Source organism: Enoplosus armatus, chromosome 16 (assembly GCF_043641665.1).
Source record: "Enoplosus armatus isolate fEnoArm2 chromosome 16, fEnoArm2.hap1, whole genome shotgun sequence".
NCBI classification, from domain to species: domain Eukaryota; kingdom Metazoa; phylum Chordata; class Actinopteri; order Centrarchiformes; family Enoplosidae; genus Enoplosus; species Enoplosus armatus.
The window spans coordinates 21550147-21576279 of record NC_092195.1 but is presented as its reverse complement, the minus strand read 5'-3'; the positions used below and the strand labels follow the sequence as shown (position 1 = coordinate 21576279).

Below are 26133 nucleotides of genomic sequence, written 5' to 3'. Positions count from 1 at the left end.
AGCAGGGTTCCAGTCCGTTCACACGGTGATACAACATCGTACAAAAACCTCCCTCAGCTGGAGACGACCTGATCTGACCCAACAGCTGCACTGAAACTAAAACAACAGAGGTTTGACTAAAATTAATGTAGTCAATAATAACTCACTTTGAACATTTTAACACTAAAAATACTGTATCTAACTAAAAGTTATACTTTTAACACTTTCAATAAAACAGTTTGAAACATCTGCTGCACATTAAAGTTAACCTCTGTTGAAGAATGACTTCAATTCTTTGATGAGTTTAATCCATGACTATAATAACACATGAACACAAAAACTGTAAATATGATTTATTTATTTTATATCCAACCATTTTTACAGAAACTCAAATATACTCATAGTTGAAATAAATAAATTACTAATCATGTCTGTAACATGTTTCAGTCATCTTGTGTGTTTTTTACTCCAGCAAACAAATTCATTTTATGACAGAAACCAGAAAGGATTTCATGGAGTATGTAAATCAGTAACATTTTAATTATTTTATCATCTCTTTTAATTGTCTTTATGGTTCTTCAGCAGTAGCAGTTTGTAAATAGTTCCTGTTTGTAGATCACACTCATTTTATATCTCATTATGCTGATGACATACTGCTATTTACATCAGATTTACAAACTAGTTTTCAGACTTTTGCAGTTTTATAGTGTTTTTTGGATAAATGGATGAATGGATGATTTTTCATTGAAATGTACCTATCAAAGGTTTATTATCAGAGACATTTTCAATCATGAAGTCATTCATATTGAGTCTGAGAACCAGTTTTGGAGTTAACTACGGCCATCACTGGTTTGTACAATTTAAAGTGAGGAGTTTTGTCGAAGTATATAAAGTCTAAACTCTGGATATACATTACGTGATATTAGACATTCTTTGTAAAATCATCACGGAGACATTACAACATCTTTGATTTAAAACAGTCACTGACAGCATGAAGAGAAAATGTATTAAGACTCTTTGATAACAATAAACATGAAACCAACTGATTTGATGAACTCGTCTTTATTGTCTGGAAACACTGAAATGATCAACATTACAAAAAACTAGAAAACATAACTGAGAGAAAGAGAGAGAGAGTCACAGAGTGCAGACTGAGAGCAGTAGCAGAGTAAAACCAGCAGCAGAGTTCCAGTGAGTCAGGTCAGGACTGGGAACACTGGTCTCTCCTCAGTGTCTCTGAGAGCGGAGCCTGGGAGCCCTGGGTGGCCTCGCAGGTCACAGAGCCCACCTTCCCCCACTGGTCTGCAGTTAGCCTCAGGGTGCTGCTCCAGCTGTAGTGGCCGTCCTTCTCCAGCACCCCGGGGCTCCTGCTCTCCTCCCAGCTGCTGCTGCTGCTGCTGCTGCCGTCCACCTTCCAGGCCAGACTCCAGTCTGAGGGGAAGCCCTTGTTGGCCAGGCACATGAGCGTGGCCTTCCCCTTATCCAGCTCCTCAATGGAGGGGGGCAGCACCGTCAGGGTGGGGGTGACTCGACCCACTGCAGAGAGAGAGAGAGAGAGAGAGAGAAGATTTTTTCGAGAACCTTCTCGTCAGTGTTTCACTTCCTCTCTGAGCTCAGTAACCATGACAACAGACAGGTTTCAGTCCTAAAGATAAAAAGTTCAGAGTGGCCTTTTGTTCCGCAGATGTATTAATGTTTAATCTGCAAACTACAAAACTACAAGTTTTTTTGTTAAAAAATATATTGCCTCAAATGAAAAATGTCAGCTTTACATTGTTTTACACTATTTAAAAAATATCTTTTATGACAGAAAAGACCTCGGTGGTGTGTGTTTGACTTTTTCATTCAAAATGAACATTGTTAACTACTGAGTTACATATGAAAACTCATCAAGTCAAAGTCATACATCATGTTGGTTAAATATAGCAGTAACGTTTTAAGATATTCATTTGGGACATACAGTGTGTGAACATTTTTATTCTTTGAGAAAGATCCAGTAAAAACCTATAAAAAATACTTAATTACAATATTTTCTTCTGACCTGATCTTCTGTAATATCTGGAAACAGTTAAAATTTAAATTCCAGTGAAACGAAATGTTTAACTGAAGAAGATTTTACTCAGTTTGAGGACAAAATGTGACGCATTCAAGAATCACTGCGATTTTATTAAAATCCAATTCTCAGCTACATTATTGCAGTAATGAAATAAATAAAGAATAAATATAGAATTTGAGTTATTGAAGGAGTCAAATGTACTTACAGTTAACATCCAGTCTGGTTCCTCCACCAAAAGTCCACCACAGTGATACAAAGTCATTGAGCCGCCGTACAAAAACCTCTGACTGTAGAGAGACACGGCTCTCTGACTCTGACACAAACAAACTCACCAAAATTAGATTCTGTTGCTCAAATTCTGTCAGATAAAATGAAAAGTGACAATAACACAGAGCCCCAGATTTACAGAATGTGTGTTTTTATTACATATATATTCATTTAAAATCAAATCTATATTAATATTATATAACAACAAGACAAAACATTTTGAAACTAACTTTGTCCACGAGCATGAAGCCAGAATCATATAAAATGTGTATTAAATAATTTCTAATGATTAATCTGATAAAGTGATTGATCCATTGATTAACAGCATCATCAGAGTGATCCAAGTCCCTGTTGGAGTCAGTCAGAGCATTTCCATAGAGAGCCACTTTGCATCAGCAGCTCCATGCTCCAGTGCTCTGGGAGAGTTTATAGTCCTGAGAGTTGAACACTGGATGACTGACAGCTGTCCTTCATGACAACAGAAGCCACAGAAATCCTCCTCATCAAAAACATGACTTTGACCTCCGTCCTCATCTGGACTCTCCTCTGCTGCTGCTTCACAGGTAAAGTCCAGAGAATCAAACCGCTCTCCTCTATGAACATCCGTCCCTCTGAAATGAAGCCCACAAAACCACGACGCTGCTTTATGTTGTTGTCTCTGTGTCCTCAGAGTCCAGAGGCCAGGTCACAGTGACTCAGCCTGGAGCACTGAGCTCTGCTCTGGGAGGCTCCGTCTCCATCAGATGTAGGACCAGTCAGAATGTTTATTATGGCAGCACATACCACTACTTAGCCTGGTACCAACAGAGAGATGGAGGAGCTCCTAAACTCCTCATTTACACTGCTAGCACTCGAGCATCAGGGATTCCAGGTCGTTTTACAGGCAGTGGATCAAACTCTGACTTCACTCTGACCATCAGTGGAGTCCAGACTGAAGATGCAGCAGTTTACTACTGTCAGGGTGAATTCTATATCAACAGTCAGTATGTGTTCACACAGTGAAAAAGCGTCGTACAAAAACCTCCCTCAGTCAGACTGAACAGAAACTGAACTGACTGCTGCAGCTGGAAGCTACTGCAGAGACTGATACACTTCACTGAGGACACACACACACACACACACACACACACACAGATGATTCATGATGTTCATTATGTCTCTACCAGTTTTCCTCCTGAAGTTCAAACAGTCCTCCTCAACAACCTGAAAATTTCCTCAAATGAAGAGAACAGTTCCAGTGAAGAAGCTCAGTCAGACCATTAAAATCCCAACAACAGCAGAGTCAGCTCCTCTAATGTAGAGACACAAACCAAATTCACAATAAATGAAACATCAAACACTGGTGCTGTCATGACCAGAATGTCTTCTGGGACATGAGACAACAGCACATGTCACTGAAAAAACTGTGACAGTCATTACTCAGAGAATTGAATTTAGGTCTGGACACATACAGTAGACGTCTTCACAGGTCCAGAATATTGGACCCCACCTGCATCGGACCTCTGGTAAACCTACCTGAACCTGACGTGCATTAATTACTGTGTAAAAAAGAGAGATCGTCTGTCAGCAGGGTTCCAGTCCGTTCACACGGTGATACAACATCGTACAAAAACCTCCCTCAGCTGGAGACGATCTGATCTGACCCAACAGCTGCACTGAAACTAAAACAACAGAGGTATCTAACTAAAAGTTATACTTTTAACACTTTCAATAAAACAGTTTGAAACATCTGCTGCACATTAAAGTTAACCTCTGTTGAAGAATGACTTCAATTCTTTGATGAGTTTAATCCATGACTATAATAACACATGAACACAAAAACTGTAAATAAGATTTATTTATTTTATATCCAACCATTTTTACAGAAACTCAAATATACTCATAGTTGAAATAAATAAATTACTAATCATGTCTGTAACATGTTTCAGTCATCTTGTGTGTTTTTTACTCCAGCAAACAAATTAATTTTATGACAGAAACCAGAAAGGATTTCATGGAGTATGTAAATCAGTAACATTTTAATTATTTTATCATCTCTTTTAATTGTCTTTGTGGTTCTTCAGCAGTAGCTGTTTGTAAATAGTTCCTGTTTGTAGATCACACTTATTTTATATCTCATTATGCTGATGACATACTGCTATTTACATCAGATTTACAAACTAGTTTTCAGACTTTTGCAGTTTTATAGTGTTTTTTGGATAAATGGATGAATGGATGATTTTTTTTTTTTTTAAATGTACCTATCAAAGGTTTATTATCAGAGACATTTTCAATCATGAAGTCATTCATATTGAGTCTGAGAACCAGTTTTGGAGTTAACTACGACCATCACTGGTTTGTACAATTTAAAGTGAGGAGTTTTGTCGAAGTATATAAAGTCTAAACTCTGGATATACATTACGTGATATTAGACATTCTTTGTAAAATCATCACGGAGACATTACAACATCTTTGATTTAAAACAGTCACTGACAGCATGAAGAGAAAATGTATTAAGACACTTTGATAACAATAAACATGAAACCAACTGATTTGATGAACTCGTCTTTATTATCTGGAAACACTGAAATAATATTGAAACAATATTGTTATTAATAATATTGTTACTGAAACATGTCAAATGAAAGAGAGAGAGAGTCACAGAGTGCAGACTGAGAGCAGTAGCAGAGTAAAACCAGCAGCAGAGTCTCAGTGAGTCAGGTCAGGACTGGGAACACTGGTCTCTCCTCAGTGTCTCTGAGAGCGGAGCCTGGGAGCCCTGGGTGGCCTCGCAGGTCACAGAGCCCACCTTCCCCCACTGGTCTGCAGTTAGCCTCAGGGTGCTGCTCCAGCTGTAGTGGCTGTCCTTCTCCAGCACCCCGGGGCTCCTGCTCTCCTCCCAGCTGCTGCTGCTGCTGCTGCCGTCCACCTTCCAGGCCAGACTCCAGTCTGAGGGGAAGCCCTTGTTGGCCAGGCACATGAGCGTGGCCTTCCCCTTATCCAGCTCCTCAATGGAGGGGGGCAGCACCGTCAGGGTGGGACGGGCATCACCTAGGAGACACCAATCAGCTTAGAGGATGGGGACCACACAGCTGTCAATCAACCACCAGACACTTGGACACCTTCACTGTGTGAGAGCTGATTTTCTCCTTTAAGGAGTTTCTGTCAGATGGTTTTTCTGCTCCACCAGTCACTCACTCACACATTGTTTCACTTCCCTTTAAGAAGCCTCTCATGCATCTCAGCACAGAGAGAATCATCATACAGGACGACCTGAAATATATCAAACTACACTGGAAATAAAAGGAGCACGTTTGGCAAAAGATCTCAACTATACATAACTTTAAAGTTTTCAGTGGAAACTTGAATAAATACAGAAAATGAACTGACGACAATCAAATGTTCTTCGTGTACATTTAAATCATCATCAGCAAACAGTTTAAAAGATTTTCAAACAGGATTTGAGACAATATATGACACAATAAAGAGATCAGAGATTTTAGACATGTTCAAATACCCGTCTTTATCTTCACTCTGTTCAGTTTTACTTGAGCACATTTGAATTCACCATAACAACAGTTATAATTGTGGTGTAAAATGTAAAACTAATCCTGGTGATTAAAGTTTGATCTTTTCTCCACTTGAAGCTGTTTAAACTTCAGTGTGACAGGAATGTGTAAAGACAGTTTAGTAAAGCTGCTCTGAGTCAGCCTCCATGATAAAGGAGGAGAAATAAAGACATGAAGACTAAAAGTGTTCAAACAAGATATATTTATCTGCCTCCAACATCCAAAAAGTGGATTTAAAACATTACTTTACAATATTTTACTGAGTATTTGTGCAGAAACTTACTTCCAACATCCAGTCTGGTTCCTCCACCGAACGTGTACCACAGTGATACAAAGTCATTGAGCCGCCGTACAAAAACCTCTGACTGTAGAGAGACACGGCTCTCTGACTCTGACAGACTGAACTGAACCTACAAGCCCTCAAGATGCAACTTTACCATTAAAGATGGAAGTAATGTTTTATCCTCCAGGTTAATATTTGATTATTATTACAATGAGTTTTTGAATTTATATTGTTGAAGTGAACTTTGTCTCTCAGTGCAAAATATTTCTGTAAAAATTATACATTAATATAGAAAGTCAACTAGTTTTCTGGCATGCTGAACAGAAAGGAAGAACAACAGCTACTGAAGTAAAAGAGGTTTTTAAAGGTTTGACTTACTTCCAACATCCAGTCTGGTTCCTCCACCAAAAGTCCACCACAGTGATACAAAGTCATTGAGCCGCCGTACAAAAACCTCTGACTGTAGAGAGACACGGCTCTCTGACTCTGACACAAACAAACTCACCAAAATTAGATTCTGTTGCTCAAATTCTCTCAGATACAATGAAAAGTGACAATAACACAGAGCCCCAGATTTACAGAATGTATGTTCTTATTACATATATATTCATTTAAAATCACATTTATATTAATTTTATAGAGCAACAAATTTATAAAAGACATATAAAACATTTTGAAACTAAATTTGTCCACGAGCATGAAGCCAGAATCATGTAAAATGTGTATTAAATAATTTCTAATCATTATTCTGATGAAGTCATTGATCCCTTGATTAACAGCATCATCAGAGTGATCCAAGTCCCTGTTGGAGTCAGTCAGAGCATTTCCATAGAGAGCCACTTTGCATCAGCAGCTCCATGCTCCAGTGCTCTGGGAGAGTTTATAGTCCTGAGAGTTGAACACTGGATGACTGACAGCTGTCCTTCATGACAACAGAAGCCACAGAAATCCTCCTCATCAAAAACATGACTTTGACCTCCGTCCTCATCTGGACTCTCCTCTGCTGCTGCTTCACAGGTAAAGTCCAGAGAATCAAACCGCTCTCCTCTATGAACATCCGTCCCTCTGAAATGAAGCCCACAAAACCACGACGCTGCTTTATGTTGTTGTCTCTGTGTCCTCAGAGTCCAGAGGCCAGGTCACAGTGACTCAGCCTGGAGCAGTGAGCTCTGCTCTGGGAGGCTCCGTCTCCATCACATGTAGGACCAGTCGTGTGGCTGACAGCTGTAGCAGTGCTCACTGTTTAGCCTGGTACCAACAGAAAGATGGAGAAACTCCTAAACTGCTGATTTACTACACTAATCAGAGAATGTCAGGGATTCCAGGTCGTTTTACAGGCAGTGGATCAAACTCTGACTTCACTCTGACCATCAGTGGAGTCCAGACTGAAGATGCAGCAGTTTACTACTGTCAGAGTCGACACTATATCAACAGTCAGTATGTGTTCACACAGTGAAAAAGCGTCGTACAAAAACCTCCCTCAGTCAGACTGAACAGAAACTGAACTGACTGCTGCAGCTGGAAGCTACTGCAGAGACTGATACACTTCACTGAGGACACACACACACACACACACACACACACACACACACACACACACACACACACACACACCGTCCTGCTGCCCCAAACACTAGAGCACCACATGTGGATTCACATGAACAGATGCACTATTTCCTCCAGTCAGTTTGATAAAAAACTGCAGCGAGCAGCTGTTTGAGGGAATGACTGAGTCTTTTTAAACATGAAACTATATATTTGTGAGGAGTTTTTAAAGATTGACGTCTTCCTGTAGGACAGGAAGTGAGACAGGACTGAGAGACAGTCTGGCAGGTTGCTAGTTTTGGTCTTTTCATGGTATTTGTTGACCATCAGAAAATTATAGAGCAACACCAGACTTATCCATGGGCTCAAATTAAATAAATCAAACTAATTTGGAACCATGAATCATTCATTCATCGATAAATGTTTTATTTGAACGTATAAATGACTCATTAGTGAAAGACTTTACCTGTGATACCTGCAGGGCTTCATAGTGTGCAGACACGGCTGCATCCCAAACTGCTGCACTGATGTTTCCTCCTGAATGTTGGACGATGACGATGAGTCTCCTTCGTCGTCCCTGCTGCTGTTGTCTCCAACACACCTTGTGACCTGAGACTGCCCAGTTAATCTCACAAATCCTACAGAACGGTGACTCTCCTTCGTGTCTTCCTGGTTTGATCTGTGTTAGCGTGCTGCCCTCTGGTGGTAAACTTCAGTTACTGTCTGACTGTAATGTCGTCAGTCGATCATTGAAATCTGATTTAAAAATGTCTTTATAGATATTGATTTGATTCAGTATGTTTATATCTGTTAACATAACATTATACTAACACACTTATATTTAATGAATGAAGGATGATGCATCGAGTCAACTGTCTGTAGGGACATTCAACTATTTTATATCCGACTAAAGATTATTATTTTGTAATAAAAGAGCAAAAACACACAACTACCCTCCATTTAGAGTCTCACTCAGTTTCTTTACATATATAAAAACTGCAGCTTTTCACCTCTTTGTCCACACTCATGTAGTTTGAACACGCTTTGTTGTTTTTAAGTGATGACAACAATTTAACATATTGTTATCATTTTATATATCTGTTGTCTCTCTCTATCTCTCCATAGTATTGATAAACACGGTTTTGTAAGAAGAATTGATCATTTATATAAAGAAACATTTAATAACACACTATAATACAGCAGATATAAGGTCTGTGTTTAGTGTCCATCACTGTATGCTAATGTGTAAACAGATAATGAATGATAATATGACACAGATGCTGAAAATACTGAACATTAATAAATACGTTATTATTGAGTACATTTACCCCTGTAACAGAGTACATTTACTGCTGTAACGGAGTACATTTACCCCTGTAACGGAGTACATTTACCCCTGTAACGAGTACATTTACTGCTGTAACCGAGTACATTTACCCCTGTAACTGAATACAGTTACCCCTGTAACCGAGTACATTTACCCCTGTAACCGAGTACATTTACCCCTGTAACCGAGGACATTCACCCCTGTAACAGAGTACATTTACCCCTGTAACGGAGTACATTTACCCCTGTAACCGAGGACATTCACCCCTGTAACCGAGGACATTTACCCCTGTAACGAGTACATTTACTGCTGTAACCGAGTACATTTACCCCTGTAACCGAATACAGTTACCCCTGTAACCGAGTACATTTACCGCTGTAACCGAGTACATTTACCCCTGTAACTGAATACAGTTACCCCTGTAACCGAGTACATTTACCCCTGTAACCGAGTACATTTACTGCTGTAACGGAGTACATTTACCCCTGTAACGGAGTACATTTACCCCTGTAACGAGTACATTTACTGCTGTAACCGAGTACATTTACCCCTGTAACTGAATACAGTTACCCCTGTAACCGAGTACATTTACCCCTGTAACCGAGTACATTTACCCCTGTAACTGAGTATATTTACCCCTGTAACAAGTACATTTACTGCTGTAACCGAGTACATTTACCCCTGTAACAGAGTACATTTACTGCTGTAACCAAGTACATTTTCCCCTGTAACTGAGTACATTTACCCCTGTAACGGAGTACATTTACCCCTGTAACGGAGTACATTTACCACTGTAATGGAGTACCGTTCTGAGTGTTTCCATGGTACACTAGATTTTACATAAACAAAACACATAATAAACGAATAAAGACAACATATTGCTAAATATTAAGACAGTGTTTTCTACATAAATAAAGTTGCTCCACCTCAACCAGCTACAACAGTGTGAAAATAAAAAGTATTTCATGTATTTCTGATGTCAGATGTAATAATAATAATAAATAATATTAATATCTCAGTCACAGGGGACATTTTACTGCACAACGAGTACTTTTACTCATGAGGAGTTTTTGAATGCATGCACTTTTACTGTTGTATTGGTACTTTTACTGAAGTAACGTAACTGAAGCCTTCTTCGGAGCGTCTGTTTGTCTCTTTGCAGCTGTTTATGACACGGCAGCCCCGGGGGTGTATTTTGGGCTGCGGGGGTGTATTACAAGTCAGCTGACGTATAAAGAGTTACAGCGAACGACTAAAGACTGAAACAGTTACTGAGGTGAATATAATCAGTGTGATGTTGTTGCCGTGGTGATGCTAAAAACAGGAACACAGCAGAGGAAGAAGTCGTGTTTTCTGAGTGATGATGGGGAAGTAGAGGCCGAGTGACCAAAGGAAGATCTCCTAATTAACTTTCTGATAAGATGTTTGAACATGAGGACAAATTAGGTCATAATTACAAACATTTATTTCCTTTAGTGAACGAAATGTCCTCACTGTTCCCAGTAACATAAAATATTATTAAATAATATTAATGTTAACACAAGCTCATTTTTCATGATGTGTGTTCCTGTCTTATGTCCCGCAGACGTCCAGCAGCTGTCGGTCCGTAAAGAAGAGGTTCCCCCTGAGCAGCAGGACTGGAGCCCCAGTCTGGACCAGGAGGAGCCACCAGAGCCCCCACACATTAAAGAGGAGCAGGAGGAACTCTGGACCAGTCAGGAGGGGGGGCAGCTTCCAGGGCTGGAGGAGGCTGATATTACCAGGTTCATTCAAGAGTGAAGAAGATGATGAAGAAGAGAAACCTCAGTCCTCACAGCTTCATCAGAGCCAAACTGAAGCTGATGGAGAGGACTGTGGAGGACCAGGACCAGCCAGGAACTCAGATCCAGATCGCCCAACATTCAGGAGGAAACATCAGTGTAGTAGTTTGGGATGCGGCCATGTCTGCACACTGTGACGCCCTGCAGGTATTAGCCAGTTACAGGTTGTTGAGGCTCCTCTGGATGTTGGTGGCAGATTAGCAGCTTTGTTTTAGTACAGAAAATGAATTTCCTTCAACTCACAGCCTTTAGTTATTCATCTTTTTACCTTTGTCACAACTTTGATGTGACATTGGATGTTGTTAACTCTTTGTTTGGGCTGCTCGCTGTGTTGCAGTTTCTGCTGGAACTCAGCTCACATTAACGAAGTGATATCGGTGCTTCTGCACTTTCTGATTCAGCTCGATGTGTCGGCGCCACCGACTGTCCTTCAGCAAAAACGTTATAAATAAAGGTTATCTGCTTTGGATTTGTCTCATTTCTTTGCTGTTTTTGCAGACATTTAGTCTTTGTTGCTCATGGCAACACAACCAGCATTCAGCATGGAGTTGAATCTAGAACAGTGATTCCAAAAGTGGGTCGCGGACCCGTTTTCAGTGGGTCGCAGGCCTTTGCCGGGGCAATAAAAAATGTTAAAAAAATAAAATAATAATCTGTGCTTTTATTTTGAAGAGGATTTTTAATGCAGCGGATGCCGTCTATTCACACCCCTGAACAGTAGGTGGCGATAATGCCCTGTAATGCTAATTGACACCCGCCATTTCACAGCATAGAAGAAGACCTGCAAAGTTTGTTTTTAAAAGCGAATTGAGCACGGCGGAACGTAAATACGACACCGAATATATTAAGTATGGATTCTCCTACATTGAGGACAACAAAGGACAAAAACCTCAGTGTGTTTTGTGCAGCGAGGTGTTGGCACAAGAAAGCATGAAGCCTTCAAAACTGAAGCGGCATCTGGAAACAAAAGATAAACCTGTTGAGTACTTTCAAAGACGACTTCAAGACCTGAGGACATCACAAAAGTGTCTTACTTCTTCGTGCTCCACCACGTTTTTCAGTATTTACCAACTGATAAGGTAATCAGAAGAAAAGTTAATTTTGTATACTTGAATCTTTTTGAATTGCACTTTTTGTTTAATTTATTTTGAGTTTGTGGATAAAAACTGAAGGAACTGAATTTATTCCATAGTGCACTGTTGGTTGTCATATTTGCACTTTTTATTTTATTTTTAATTTAATAAACTTTAAGAGTACAGTTACTGAAGTGTTACTGAATGTTATGTTAAATCAATTTGAAAAGTTGAAATTGTTCTTTGATTTGGGTCGCGGCTTGTCATTAAGGGGGGATGGTGGGTCCTGAAGCCAGACCAGTTGAGAACCACTGATCTAGAACCTTCTGCGTCACTTCACTACCGGCTGCTCTATCAGAGCGTTGCAGTACACAGCAGAACAATACTCATGCATTTAATCCAACAACAACTGCTCTGCTCTTTTAAAAGTTGTGACATCTTCCTCAGTTGGAAAAAGATGAATCTGTCTCTTCTTTTCTACCATAAAGATCAAATAGACTCTGGTCTCTGCCACTAGAGGGCAGTACATTAACAGATGAAGCCAACTGTGCTCTCAGGGTACAAATACAGACACTTAAAGACGTACAATACCAACATTACTTTTATTAAAAAGGCCTCTCAGGTCACAGCAGACAGAAGGTTTTCTATAAAGCTAAAGAAAAAGATGGGACGTAAAACTGAGCTTTGAGGCTCCCCACAGGTGATCTTTAGGTAAGTAACAAAATACCTTTAATAACAGATGAGATTAAGAGGACAGACCTGAACTACTGTGATCCCAAGTCAATGTTTACAGGCCGTACTTTTATACTTTTAACTCTTGTGTTTTGATATTTTGTGCTATTCTTGTGTGGTTCCTTTGTGAGCTGCTGCTGTGACCATCTATCTAATGCTGCACATGGAAAATGGACAGGCAGTGTCTTTAAATGACAACAGATTTGGACGGGAGGTGACGTGAACGTACAGTTTAAACCAAAGCAGATAACCGGACAGGACCGAGGCTACTAGTTGACAAGCATATAACAAATATACTGTTGTTGTTTGTTGTGTCACGATGTGACAGCCCACATGGACTTCTAAGACACGAAAATACTGTTGCAGCGGTGAAACATTTGTACAGACAAGACGAGAACAGAACTTCTTACATGAAACATTGAAAGCAAACAAGCTTTGTCTCCCACCTCAGACTCTACGAATAAAGTCTGTATTACAGAAAGTGGATATCAGCGATCGTCAATCGCCGGTTTTGTTGTTTTGGGTGTTTTGACGATGGTCTGCCTCCTCGAGAATTCAACTCGGTGAATAATGAACCTGTAAAGTGTAATTCAAAGCGTGCCTGAACCTGCAGCTGGAGTTCGGACATATTCTGCACCTTCTTGTCGAGCAAGAAGATTTCGATTTTGATTTCGCCCAAAACTACTACAACTCAAGTTTTCACAGTCACCCAACCACAACTCATCACACAGTGTAGCCCTTAAATCACCACATAAGGAGCAGCTCAGGCTCTGCACTGTAGTTGTTGTCATGAGACAATATGAACATCTAAGGAACAATTAGAGCTGATTATCACACTGTAATCCTTCAACAGAAGAATTCAGATTCCACCATACTAATCCAGAGAAGTCCTCGTTACAGAGCCACTGTTCAAGCATGTTCACACGTGTCCCAAAGTCGAATCATGTCACATTTATGTCGGACGTTTGGAGGTTCCCGTCTCACTGCTGGACAAAACAGACGTAAGCTTATGACATGACAGAAAAGTTGTATGTGTCTGACATAATGGAGAAACAGCTGCAGCCTGTCACACTATTTTTAATGAGCAACATTGTCCAAATACTGAAGGACCAGGTTCAACTGTTACCTACTGAACTGCTCAGCTTACATTATTGATAAGGTATGCATTAAAGTTTAAGCGCTGACTTCAGCAGAGAGGAGTGTTTGTTGTCTGATCACAGTCCACTCACGATGGCAGCATCGTGTTACAGTGTGCTGTTTCTTTCTCTGACACACAAGCGAACGGTCAGCTGAACAAGACGTCTGCAGCCATGTTAGCAGCTCTGAGGCTTTGAGCTAAATGCTAACATCAGCATGCTAACGTGCTCACAATGACAAAGCTAACAAGCTCTTATTTAGTGGGTATAATATTTAACATGTTAGCATCTTAAAGCTTAGCGTATTAGCATGCTAACATTTGCTTATTAGCACTAAACAAAGTACAGCTGAGGGGTATCCTATTAGTTCTGTATTGGGGGGCATGAATGTGTTGAACGTGTGAACCACATTTCATGACAATCCATCCAACAGTTTGTGGGAACGTGAGGGGATCGTTAAAGTGATAAGATTCATCCTCTGGGAACCACGAACGTCTTTTGTGACAACTCATCGAGTAGACGAAAAGATATTTCACAGCATAAGTGAAAACTTTGACCTGCTGGTGGTTGTTGAGATCTGGGGTCTGGATAAAAGGACTGACCGTTGGACTCCTCAGCCTCAGAGCTTCTGTCAGGAACAAGATGCCAAACGAAACCAGCGTCAGAGCTCAACCTCACGTGCTGCTCTGAACAACACACGTACGACTTCTGACGTGAGTCTGTTGTCTAAATCTTTTCCCACAAACATCACAGCTGAACGGTTTCTCTCCGGTGTGGATCCTCGTGTGTCTCTTCATGGCTCCAATTTGACTAAATCCTTTGCTGCGGACGGTGCAGTTGTAAGGTTTCTCCCCAGTATGGACTCTCATGTGCTGATCTAATGCCCCCTTCTGGCTGAAACCTGCATTACAAACTGAGCAGGTGAACGGCTTCTCTCCCGTGTGAACTCCTCGGTGGTGCACCAAAGGTCCCCTCTGTGTGAAGGTTTTACCACAAACTGAGCAACTAAATGGTTTCTCTCCTGTGTGACGTCTCATGTGTCTCTGCAGCGCCCCCCTCTGGCCAAATGTTCTACTACACTCCGAGCAGCTGTAGGATTTAGCTCCAGTGTTACACCCCATATTATTCATAAGGACTCCATTATTGTTCTGAGTGTTTAATTCTGATTGAGGTTCCCTGGTGTCCTTCCAATTATCACCATCACTGTCTTCAGTCTAACGGTGACTGGTTGTAAATGTGTATCTGGATCGTAGTTCCTGGCTGGTCCTGATCCTTCACAGTCCTCTGCATCAGCTTCTGTTTTGAGCTGCTGGCTGGAGGCTCTGTGGCTCTCTGAAGCTGTGAGGACTGAGGTTTCTCTCCATCATCTTCTTCACTCTTCTTCTTCACGTCTGTAGAGAGCAACGACAAAACCACAGATTGTTATCTCAGTTTTAAACGTGTTATTTAAGTCTGTTTTTGGTTATTATCATCATTCAACATTCAAAAACAAACGCATAACTTCAGACCTGCATATGGTCAATAGATAGATAGACAAAGGAGAGCCCTCCTCCAGTCAAACGATTAGATTTGTGCTGGTAAGACTAATTCAGTGAGAAGAAATGTTTAACCTATCATAACAACATGCAGCAAATGTCCCACGAGTCCGAAGGGCTTTTATTGTGAAAGTGACGAGCGGATGTGATGGCTGATGTTCTTCTGACTGACCTGTTCGGTGCTGCTTGTGTTCGGGCTTCATCGTAGCTTCTCTTCTTCTTCTTCTTCTTTCCAGCACGAGCAGAAAGTCTGTGAAGCTGCAGCAGTGATGCGCTCGTGCACCGACACCACAGCGCACAGTTCACTATTATTCTGCCAACAGAGAGATGACAGAGAGCGAAGAGCGCCGCCTGCTGGACTGGAGAGAGAGGGACAGTCAGCTCTGTCTGTGCCGTACGGATTCATCATGACATAATAATCATTTTAATTATTATCACCATGGCTGTGTCAGTCCAACAGGAGGAGGTGATACTTGGTTCAGTAGCACGTTTTAAACAGAAGTCTGCACGTGTATTTCTGCAGATACATACGATAGATGACGTTTTCAATCATGAATCTATTTATTGTTTTACAAAAGATGTAAAACTTCTTGTTTAACTGGGAAGAAAATACAAAACAAAACAACTTTTCTGATTCATGTGTGTAAATTTCCCCAAAAGACAAAGCACACTGGAAAACATGGCAGAAGGCATTTATTGTTTTTCTTATGAACAAAACGAACTGATGAAATCAATCTAACCAATAAGTACATTTACTCACAGTACAATTCTGAGGTACTTGTACTTTACTTCAATATTTCCATTTGATGCTACTTTATACTTTTACTCTCCCACATTGCAAATATTGTAGTTTTCACGTCATTACATTTGTTACTAATTACTTAGACTTTACATTAAAAACCATATGATCAACTTTAACAACAAGAGTAAAAATGTAAAGTGGCATTAAATGAAAATACTTCACTGCATTTATTTGACAGCTTTAGTTACTAGTTACTTTACAAATGAAGATTTTACATACAAAACATATGAAGAGATTCTAAAGTACAATACGCTGTTATAGATTCAACTACTCAACAGTCTATAACATGAGAGTTGAAATGATCCATCAATCAGTCGATCAACAGAAACTTCCCCCTCCATGTTTCCTGGCTGAGCCCGGCGGAGGGATATGACTTGGTGGTCACTTGGAGGTTTGTTACCGCAACAAAACATCTGCAAAAAACCTACAGACGAGTCCCAGGACGAAGATGCCCATCTGAAGAATGATTACAGAAAGCAACAACTCTCACGCACTACTTAGTTTGGAGTCTGTATGGCAGTTTTTAGCTGATCAGTGTGGAGCCAAGTCCTGCCCTCAGTGCTTCACTCAACAAGCAGCTTCATTTATTTCTGCTGCTCTCACCAACACACTTGTGTTTTTTGACATTGTGGAGCCGAGTGAACCTTTTATCACAAACACTGCAACTAAACCGTTTCTCCCCTGTGTGGACAGTCAAGTGTCGCCTCACAGTTCCATGTTGTGCGAATCTTTTACCACAAACTGAGCAGCTGAAAGGTTTCTCTCCTGTGTGGACTTTCACGTGTTGTCTCAGATGATCCTTTCGTGCAAATCTGTTACCACAAACTGAACAACTAAATGGTTTCTCCCCAGTATGGATTCTCATGTGTTTGACCAAATTGTCTCTGAGACTGAAACTTGCTTTACAAACGGAGCAGCTGAAAGGTTTTTCTCCTGTATGAACTCTGAAGTGTGACGTCAAACCTGAGCTTATTGCAAATCTTATACCACAGACGGAGCAACTGAAGGGTTTCTCTCCTGTGTGGATTCTCATGTGTCTCATAACTTCTCCTCTCCATTTAAAAGTTTTTTTACAAACTGAGCAGCTGAAAGGTTTCCCTTCTGAATGACGTCTCATATGACTTGTTAAGGACTTCTTCCGGGGGTATCTTTGACCACAAACTGAACAACTGAAGGGTTTCTCTCCTGTTTGGACTCCATCGTGTTTCTGCAGATGTTTCTTGAGGCCACAGCTTGTAGCACATTCAGAGGAGCTGACTGATGTCTTTCCAGTATTACATGCCGGATCACTTACAGCTACTTGATTGTTTTGCAGAGAGTTTAAACCTGACTGGGGTTCCCTGGTCTCCTCCCAATCCCTCCTGTCCTCAGTCTCAGGTTCAGAGGAGTGTGAAGTCTTGTCATGACTATCTGGATCTGAGTTCCAGGCTGGTTCTGGTCCTCCACAGTCCTCTCCATCAGCTTCTGTTTTCAAATGCTCTGCATCTCTGTTCTCTTCAGTTTGGCTCTGATGAAGCTGTGAGGACTGAGGTTTCTCTTCTTCATCATCTTCTTCACTCTTGAACGTGAACCTGGTGATATCAGCCTCCTCCAGCCCTGGAAGCTGCCCCCCCTTCTGACTGGTCCAGAGTTCCTCCTGCTCCTCTTTAATGTGTGGGGGCTCTGGTGGGTCCTCCTGGTCCAGACTGGGGCTCCAGTCCTGCTGCTCAGGGGGAACCTCTTCTGTACGGACCGACAGCTGGACGTCTGTGGAGAACAATGAAAGACATACACGTGTTTTAGAAAGCCGTCCTCTCCTGTTAACATTGAAAGTGCTGATGCCGCTACTTTCTATAATGTGGGCAGAAACGCTGCACATTCTGTCTCACATACATGGACGTCCTGCAAACTGAAACATGGTGCGCTTTACATCCGGTCAGAGCAGAAACAGCTTCAGTATTTTACCGTAAAGATCAGATTATGGGCTCACTCTTTTAGTGGCAGCTGCTTTGTCAGCAGTTAAAAGTGAGAATAACAATGAAACTGTACAGACCCGCTCTGTGTAGCCGGACTTCAGGCTTGAAGACAGCGTCCAGAAGTTTCCGTTGCCGCTCCTTCTCCTCTTTTGACCGACAGAGCTCCTCCTCGTACTCCGCTATCGTTCTTTCAAACAGGCCAAATATCTCTTGCGCAGCCGCAGTCAGTCGCTGGTTGACTAAAGCTCTCAGCTTTTGGACTTTAGACATTTTTACTGAATCACAGCACCTTCCCCTCCGGACACACTCCGTTACAGTTTGGTCACTCGGACATGCGCTGTGGTGCTACGTTACCTTCGCGTCCGTCTATTTCCGGCTAGCAAGCTCAGCTAACTTCATTAGCTTCGTGGGACACCAGGAGATAATTCAGACGTAAATCATTTTCAAATAAAGGGAGCAGCGCAGAGTCTCTTCAGACAGGTTCATCGGGACATGTGGACATTTTGGATCCATGAAAAACACAGTTTGGACTCTATCGAAGTTAGTCCAACTCGCGCTGTGTGGTCGAGTTCCGTCGCCCTCTATTTCCGGTTAGCAAGCTACGCTAACTTCATTTAGCATTCTTGGCTAACAGGAGGCGAGTCTGAGGTGAAACATCCTGAAAGTTTCCACAAAGTCCACTTAAACACGTTTATCCACACGCGCAGGCTCCGGCGCTTCACTCCGCGTGTATCTTACGGTGGTACGTAACGGAAAAAATAGCACGTTAGCCATGTAGCGGGAATCGATCTCGTCTTCAGACTCGGTTATTGTTTTCTCAAACCGTCCAACATTGTCGTGGACGGCCGCAGTCAGCCGCTGGTTGATGAAGACCTCCAGGCTGGACATCTTCCTCAGTCACAGCGGAGGATAGAAGAACACTAAATACTGCCGGTGTTTCTCTCTTTGTCTCCTTTTAGCTCAGTAACGCCTGGGAAATCACTTCCGGCAACCCTTTTCAAAAGAAAAGCTCCATGAACCAAAATTACATGCGTTAGTATTCAGAGCCTTTACTTTAGTAAAAGTACTGATACCACACAGTAAAAATACTCTGTTAAAGTAACAGTGAGTATAATCAGTAAACTGTCCATAAAGTACTCCAGCAGTCAGATGTCCTCCTGTGTCTGTCCTCCTGTGTCTGTCCCCCTGTGTCTGTCCTCCTGTGTCTGTCCTGTGTCTGTCCCCCTGTGACTGTCCTCCTGTGTCTGTCCTGTGTCTGTCCTCCTGTGTCTGTCCTGTGTCTGTCCTCCTGTGACTGTCCCCCTGTGTCTGTCCTCCTGTGTCTGTCCTCCTGTGTCTGTCCCCCTGTGACTGTCCTCCTGTGTCTGTCCTCCTGTGACTGTCCTCCTGTGTCTGTCCTCCTGTGTCTGTCCCCCTGTGACTGTCCTCCTGTGTCTGTCCTCCTGTGTCTGTCCTGTGTCTGTCCTCCTGTGACTGTCCCCCTGTGTCTGTCCTCCTGTGTCTGTCCTCCTGTGTCTGTCCCCCTGTGACTGTCCTCCTGTGTCTGTCCTCCTGTGACTGTCCTCCTGTGTCTGTCCTCCTGTTATAGATTCTGTCATTAGAGGATTATTCCTCCTCATTAATGTGAAGCAGGATGTTGCTGTTGGAGTTGAGGTAGAGCTCATTCTGAACTATCAGCTAATGATTATTAGTTCACTGTGGATGAATCAGCTGATTATTTTCTCCATTAATGGATCGATTGTTTGGTCACAATGACCCAGAGCCCAAAGTGACGCCTTCACAAAGCTCCACATTATTAACAAGACATTACAGTTATTAACAGCATTCAGAGGGAAAGCAGCACATCTGCATCTGAACAGCTGGAACCAGGAAATGGTTTTACAGCAATCACTCCTCCAGCCCTCGAAGCTGCCCCCCCTCCTGACTGGTCCAGAGTTCCTCCTGCTCCTCTTTAATGTGTGGGGGCTCTGGTGGCTCCTCCTGGTCCAGACTGGGGCTCCTCTGCTGCTGCTCAGGGGGAACCTCTTCTTTACTCACCAACAGCTGCTGGAGAATAATGAAATACATACACACATAGATTATAAAAAACTGATTTCATATCAATGCCGAAACCACCGAGACCATTATTACGTCTCAACCTTGTGGACTTCACATGGGGTCAACTGACAAGCAATTAAAGATGGCAGAGATCTTCCTGACTGGTGTGTAAATATGTGTTAGATATGCAAAAGAATTATGATCCCTGTCTATTAATCCCCATAATTACCGATGGGTTAGGACCATTGACTGTCATTTGGACAAAGGACTTCTGAAACTCTACTTATATTGACTGGCTTGGAATAAAGACAACTGACTACAGTATGTGTCTGCAGAGTAAGCATCGAATAAAGCCCCTTCAGAACCTGCCTGAGAATCAACATGTTTTAAAGTTGTCTTCAGTATCACAGTGATCCAGCACTAGTTGTCTGTACATCCATGAGGACACTGCAGACAGGAGCTGCTTATGTGTTTCATGTGAAGTCTTTGTAGTTCTTAATCCTAATAAACCAATATATTGATTCGGTGTATTTACCGTAGGTTTAAATGGTTAAACTGCTGTTTAAATGACAGTATGAGAATAACAGTAAACAGTTTACAAACCTGCTCTGAGCAACTGAACTTCGGGGCTCATGCCGGGCTCCAGTAGTTTCCAAAGTAATAGTGCTAAAGCTTCTTCTTCTTCTTCTTCTTCTTCTTCTTCTTCTTCTTCTTCTAATGAATTTCGGGCAGGCTGTACACTGAAAAGTATAACGCTGCCCTCCACAGACCGAGGTTTAACTGTTTATTCTCTGTTCTTACAGACAGTCCAGTTGAGTGGAGACATTTTAAGATTGCTCTACCTAAAGATAGACTTGAAAGAGAAAGCTGGTAGACCCAGATCTGACAACTCCCTGGATAAGTGTTGCCTGTCACTTCGGTATTTGTTACATGAGAACACAACATGCTGGACTGTTTCCAAATGTCCACAGTGACACACCGTCTGGATGTTTGCCTGTGACTTTCAAAAAGCTGTCTGGACAACAATGCCCCAGTCCTACCTCGTTAGGACAATGTCATCCCTTCTCCCAGATTTGATCATCCACCTCTTCCTTTTAACAGAAGACTGCAGAGAGAAATAATGCCTACCAAACACTAAAGCTGTGCTGAAATGACTTGAATGTTTAGCTCAATGTATCAACAGCCTTTTTGTTAGCTCTGGGTTTAAGTCTTCAGGCTGTCTACGACCCCAACAACCACCAGTGATCAGAGGGTAGGGTGATACAAACAAACCAAGAGGAGTAGAAAGGAAGTCAGACGGACGGACAGGTAAATTATTCAGTGGAAGGTTTTGATGACATCACCCTATCAGCGCTACACCGACCCACATGGAGAACTTTGGTGACTGACAGCAGGTCATGCTGCACTTTCCTGAGCCTGATGTACCTGATAAGTACTTTGTTAATTCTAAGGTTGAAGAGGAGCATAGCACCAGGGGAATAGTTTGTTTTGTTTTTTTTACAAACTCTGCAGCTGAATGGTTTCTCCCGTCTGGGTTTTCATGTACAGTAAAAACCTCCTTTCTGACAAAATCCTTTTCTACAAACTGAGCAGATGTATGGTCTCTCCTCAGTTTGTGTTTTTTTTTTTTATCTCTGCAACTTGAAAATGTTTTCCCACACTCAATGAGAATATACGGTTTGTCATCTGTGTGTAAAATGTTTTTCACAACTGTAAGCCCTTTTATCTGAATGACACCTAACTAAGGCTCGGTGCACAGTAAAACATTCACAAACTGAGCAACTATATGGTTTCTCTCCTGAGTGGATTGGTGTTCTTTAAAGGTACCATATGTATCAATTGACATGTATTAATCGCTTTTAATTGCCAATGTGGGAACGTAACTTTCTCGGTTGCCTGTAACATCCTGGGGACTGGTTTTTATGTAAAGGACTAAAGGTGGATTTTCCTGAAAAAGGATGTGATGCTCTCGAGTGCCTTGTGTGTCATCTTTGTGCAGAGGCCATGCTAATCTTCCCCGTATCAATTCCAAAGTATCATATGTGCTGCCTGAGCAAAGCAACCGAGTAGCCAAGAGTGATGCAAGGCAGAGGCGGACAACTAGCTAACTGTAGTAAAATGGTCCAGATGAAATATAGGACCAGATAGTAACATTAATCTGAATGTGATTGTAAACCAGTTTACATGCTTATACTGTGCATTGCCGCCACCACCTGGACTGGAGTGTGCAGAAGTAGATAAACAGAAACAAAAGGCTGAATCAGATGTCCAGGGCCGCATTTGGAGACTTGTGGACTTTACAGGTGAGTTCCCGGGAAACTGAGGACTAACCAAATCCACAATTCATCAAGTCCACAAGGAACCTCAAGTGGATCTGCAGACTCGTAGAGAGTAGTGGTTGTGGCTGTGACGATGTAAAAAAGAAAAAGGAATAATAAATGATAATACACTTTTCATAATGACGAGATACTTTTCTCTAAATTAATTATGAGATTACGAAATACACATTTTATTTTGAAGGTTAGCATCGGGCCCCGGAAGCACTTGTCCTTGACCAACTTTTCGCTTTGAACAAGATGGCGTCCGGCAGAACAAGCTTCGTCCCCCCTCCCCTTTAAAACAGTAACCGAGGACACCGCCAGCTTCACCGGGTGCCCTGTTTGAATGGGGTTTGTGTTGTCCAACGTTTTCTGAACGTTTTTCCCGCATCGTCTCCCGAGAGCCTACAAACCGATGATGTAGTTAGCTTAGCTTGCTAGCTTGAAATAAACGGACGAGGACGTAACTTAGCAACACGAGAACTTGTCGGACTGACTGCTGGAGACCAAACTGTGTTTCTACGTTTGTTCCGCTGTGTGAAAATGTCTAAAGCCCAAAGCCTGCGAGCTTTAGTCCACCAGCGACTGACTGCGGCCGCCGACGAGATATTCGGGCTGTTTGAAAGAACGATAGCGGAGTACGAAGAAGAGGTCGGGCGGCAGCGGAGACTGCTGCAGGTCCAGAGAGGCGAGGCAGGTGGGTCCGGGCTCTCAGCGCAGGACGGAACCACGACGACAAACATTCAGCAAGACAGCTGTCACGTCATTATGACATTTCCCACATCAGTACTAGATATTAAACGTGTTTATAATGAACAACAACATGCCAAGTTAGCACGTTGGTGGAAAAGCAAACTTACATTGGTGTTAAAACGAGACACGGGACATGATTGATAAACCTGGTGATCTGGTCTTTGTATTATACCTGCGGGTTCGTCAGGGGCCACGACTCAGACTGCTCCATGCATGCTGAACCGCAGGTGTTCAAAGTACCTGCCCAGTTACCTGCCCAGTTACCTGACCAGTTACCTGCCCAGATACCTGACCAGTTACCTGCCCGGTTACCTGCCCGGTTACCTGACCAGATACCTGCCCAGTTACCTGACCAGTTACCTGACCAGATACCTGCCCGGTTACCTGCCCGGTTACCTGACCAGATACCTGCCCTGTTACCTGCCCGGTTACCTGCCCAGTTACCTGCCCGGTTACCTGCCCAGTTACCTGCCCAGATACCTGCCCGGTTACCTGACCAGTTACCTGCCCAGATACCTGCCCGGTTACCTGCCCAGTTACCTGCCGAGATACCTGCCCGGTTACCTGCCCAGATACCTGCCCAGTTACCTGCCCGGTTACCTGCCCAGTTACCTGCCCGGTTACCTGCCCAGATACCTGCCCGGTTACCTGACCAGATACCTGACCAGATACCTGACCAGTTACCTGACCAGTTACCTGACCAGTTACCTGACCAGATACCTGACCAGTTACCTGCCCAGTTACCTGCCCAGTTACCTGACCAGTTACCTGACCAGTTACCTGCCCAGATACCTGCCCAGTTACCTGCCCAGATACCTGCCCAGATACCTGCCCAGTTACCTGCCCAGTTACCTGACCAGTTACCTGACCAGTTACCTGACCAGATACCTGACCAGTTACCTGCCCAGTTACCTGCCCAGTTACCTGCCCAGTTACCTGACCAGTTACCTGCCCAGATACCTGCCCAGTTACCTGACCAGTTACCTGGGGTTAGGGCTCATTGTATAAATATGATTAATGTCACTCACTGGTTTCTTCAAGTACTGATAAAAGAACTGACCTTAACAATTCCTGAATTCTTAATCATTAAGAACCGTTAATATATAATAATATCCACAGAAGTATGTAGTACAGAGTATGTGGTACATTTACGTGACATGTTCGTGTGTTTTAGTGTTTCCTGCAAAGGTCAAGACGTTTACGGTGATTAAAGAGGTTCCCCCTGAGCAGCAGCAGAGGAGCCCCAGTCTGGACCGGGAGGAGCCACCAGAGCCCCCACACATTAAAGAGGAGCAGGAGGAACTCTGGACCAGTCAGGAGGGGGGGCAGCTTCGAGGGCTGGAGGAGGCTGATATCACCAGGTTCACATTCAAGAGTGAAGAAGATGAAGAAGAGAAACCTCAGTCCTCACAGCTTCATCAGAGCCAAACTGAACAGATGGAAACAGAAGCTGATGGAGGGGACTGTGGAGGACCAGGACCAGCCAGGAACTCAGATCCAGATAGTAATAAGACTTCCCCCTCCTCAGAGACTGAAGACAGTAATGATGGCTTGAAGCACAGCAGGGAACCTCAGTCAGGTTTAGATGCTCTGAAAAACAGTGAAGTCCCTGTAAGTGATATGGGATGTGATGCGCCCAAAAAGTGTTTTAGCTGCTCTGAGTGTGGCAAAAGGTTCGGCAGCAAGGCCCATCTGCAGGTCCACATGAAATATCATGCAGGAGAAAAAACATTTACTTGCCCGTTCTGTGGTAAAAAATTTACAAAGAGCTCAAATTTGACCACACACTTAAGAGTTCACACAGGAGAGAAGCCGTTCACCTGCTCAGTTTGTAACACAAGTTTTAGTTTGCGTTGCACGTTGGTGAATCACATGAGAGTCCATACTGGGGAGAAACCATTCAGCTGCTCAGTTTGTAGTAAAAGATTTTCAAAAAAGGCTAATTTGACCACACACATGGCCCTGCACACTGAGGAGAAGCCATTTCAATGCAGCGTGTGTGACAAAAGATTCACTTGGCATTCGCAGGTCAAAAACCACAAGTGTGTTGTTGACAGCAGCAGGTGAAGGCAGAGAGCTGCTGGCTGAGCTCAATAATATATACTATTATAGACAAAATAGTGTCATTCAGGAGGAGACCCGTCGGGTGCCGTTTCTCCACCACAAGGTTTTTCAGGAAGTTAACCTGCGTTTTGACTTCAGGAGCCAGATTTTCGGGGTTGAGTTTGCAGATCTGAATGTAGCTGCGAGCCGAGGTCGTCTGGCCCGGGAAGTTCCTCTCATGCTCGTCGACATTTTAACTCCAAAAGAGTGAGACGAAGAGGGAGACAGAAACTAAACAGGCAGGAAAATAACCAGAAAACACTCAGCAGATCGTCGTTACTGTACAGGCACGTGTCCTCTGCAAGTCTGCTTTCAGACATCCAGTCAGGCAGCAGCGCAATGGCTCTTTAAAGTAAAGTCGCACCCTCAAAAGTCATTGTTCTCTGTTGCTGATCTAATTTACCTGGTTTTCACAGTTCCACAGATGCTCAAAAGGGACGTTTAGTTCCCGGGACTACTTGGTGAAGAAGGGCCATAAAGCAACATGTGATTGCAGCTCATATAGGACACCTGAGGGATAACTGTGGTGTGAGCATTGTGAACATTGTGCTCAGTGAGGGCCAGAGCTTAACATCACCGCGGGTGAGTTTTTATAGAAATGCTGTTTACGCTGTGCTGATAATATTTCATCATTTGTGGAGATGATGCTTCGACTCTGAAGCACTCAGACAGAAGTTATAGGATTGTTGTGTCTGCTGGCAGAACACATGCACACAGAGTGAAATCAGCCATCATAATCATTATTTTAACATTTAACATTTATATTGGCTGTCTGTGGACAGCTTCTTTTATTACATTTTATATTTAAAAACAAACAAACCCCATGCTGTTTGTTTGCATCAGGCAGCCTAATCAAACATTCAG

The 26133-nt window shown here is 42.6% G+C and overlaps 2 protein-coding genes, 1 non-coding gene and 2 gene segments (V, D, J or C); 1 reads left to right on the top strand and 4 right to left on the bottom strand.

Annotated features, from left to right (window-relative positions):
* Positions 1–18328, bottom strand: part of LOC139299140 (zinc finger protein 271-like) — a 71042-nt gene extending 52714 nt beyond the window's left edge. Inside the window, exons 1-5 of the mRNA XM_070922044.1 lie at positions 18136–18328; positions 16713–17849; positions 14470–14901; positions 14256–14261; positions 8321–8347 (exon numbers count right to left, since the gene is read on the bottom strand). Coding sequence (XP_070778145.1) covers positions 8321–8347; positions 14256–14261; positions 14470–14901; positions 16713–17849; positions 18136–18328 — 1795 coding nt within the window. The remainder of the gene's footprint in view (positions 1–8320; positions 8348–14255; positions 14262–14469; positions 14902–16712; positions 17850–18135) is intronic.
* Positions 1054–2554, bottom strand: LOC139299184 (Ig kappa-b4 chain C region-like; the record flags this gene model as incomplete). The annotated part of the segment is given in 3 exon segments: positions 1054–1515; positions 2241–2348; positions 2533–2554. Coding segments are annotated over 3 exon segments (465 nt in total), but the record flags the coding sequence as incomplete, so codon positions are not given.
* LOC139299183 (Ig kappa-b4 chain C region-like) lies at positions 4842–6520 on the bottom strand. The segment is given in 3 exon segments: positions 4842–5332; positions 6134–6260; positions 6512–6520. Coding segments are annotated over 3 exon segments (465 nt in total).
* A 3718-nt stretch (positions 18329–22046) lies between the features above and the next one.
* Positions 22047–22152, bottom strand: LOC139299530 (U6 spliceosomal RNA). Its single transcript, XR_011598816.1, has one exon. It is a non-coding gene; the product is annotated as a U6 spliceosomal RNA (small nuclear RNA).
* An 804-nt stretch (positions 22153–22956) lies between these two features.
* LOC139299316 (zinc finger protein ZFP2-like) lies at positions 22957–25233 on the top strand. Its single transcript, XM_070922210.1, has 3 exons — positions 22957–23110; positions 24341–24864; positions 24934–25233. The coding sequence occupies exons 1-3, from the start codon at positions 22957–22959 to the stop codon at positions 25231–25233; spliced, it is 978 nt and encodes a 325-aa protein (XP_070778311.1).
* Positions 25234–26133: the final 900 nt, after the last annotated feature.

Coding starts and splice junctions, on each gene's coding strand:
- LOC139299316 (XM_070922210.1), top strand. CDS start 22,957: ATGTCTAAAGCCCAAAGCCTGCGAGCTTTAGTCCACCAGCGACTGACT. Junction 23,111..24,340: donor GGTCCAGAGAGGCGAGGCAG/GTGGGTCCGGGC, acceptor CGTGTGTTTTAG/TGTTTCCTGCAAAGGTCAAG. Junction 24,865..24,933: donor GCAGCAAGGCCCATCTGCAG/GTCCACATGAAA, acceptor AAATTTACAAAG/AGCTCAAATTTGACCACACA.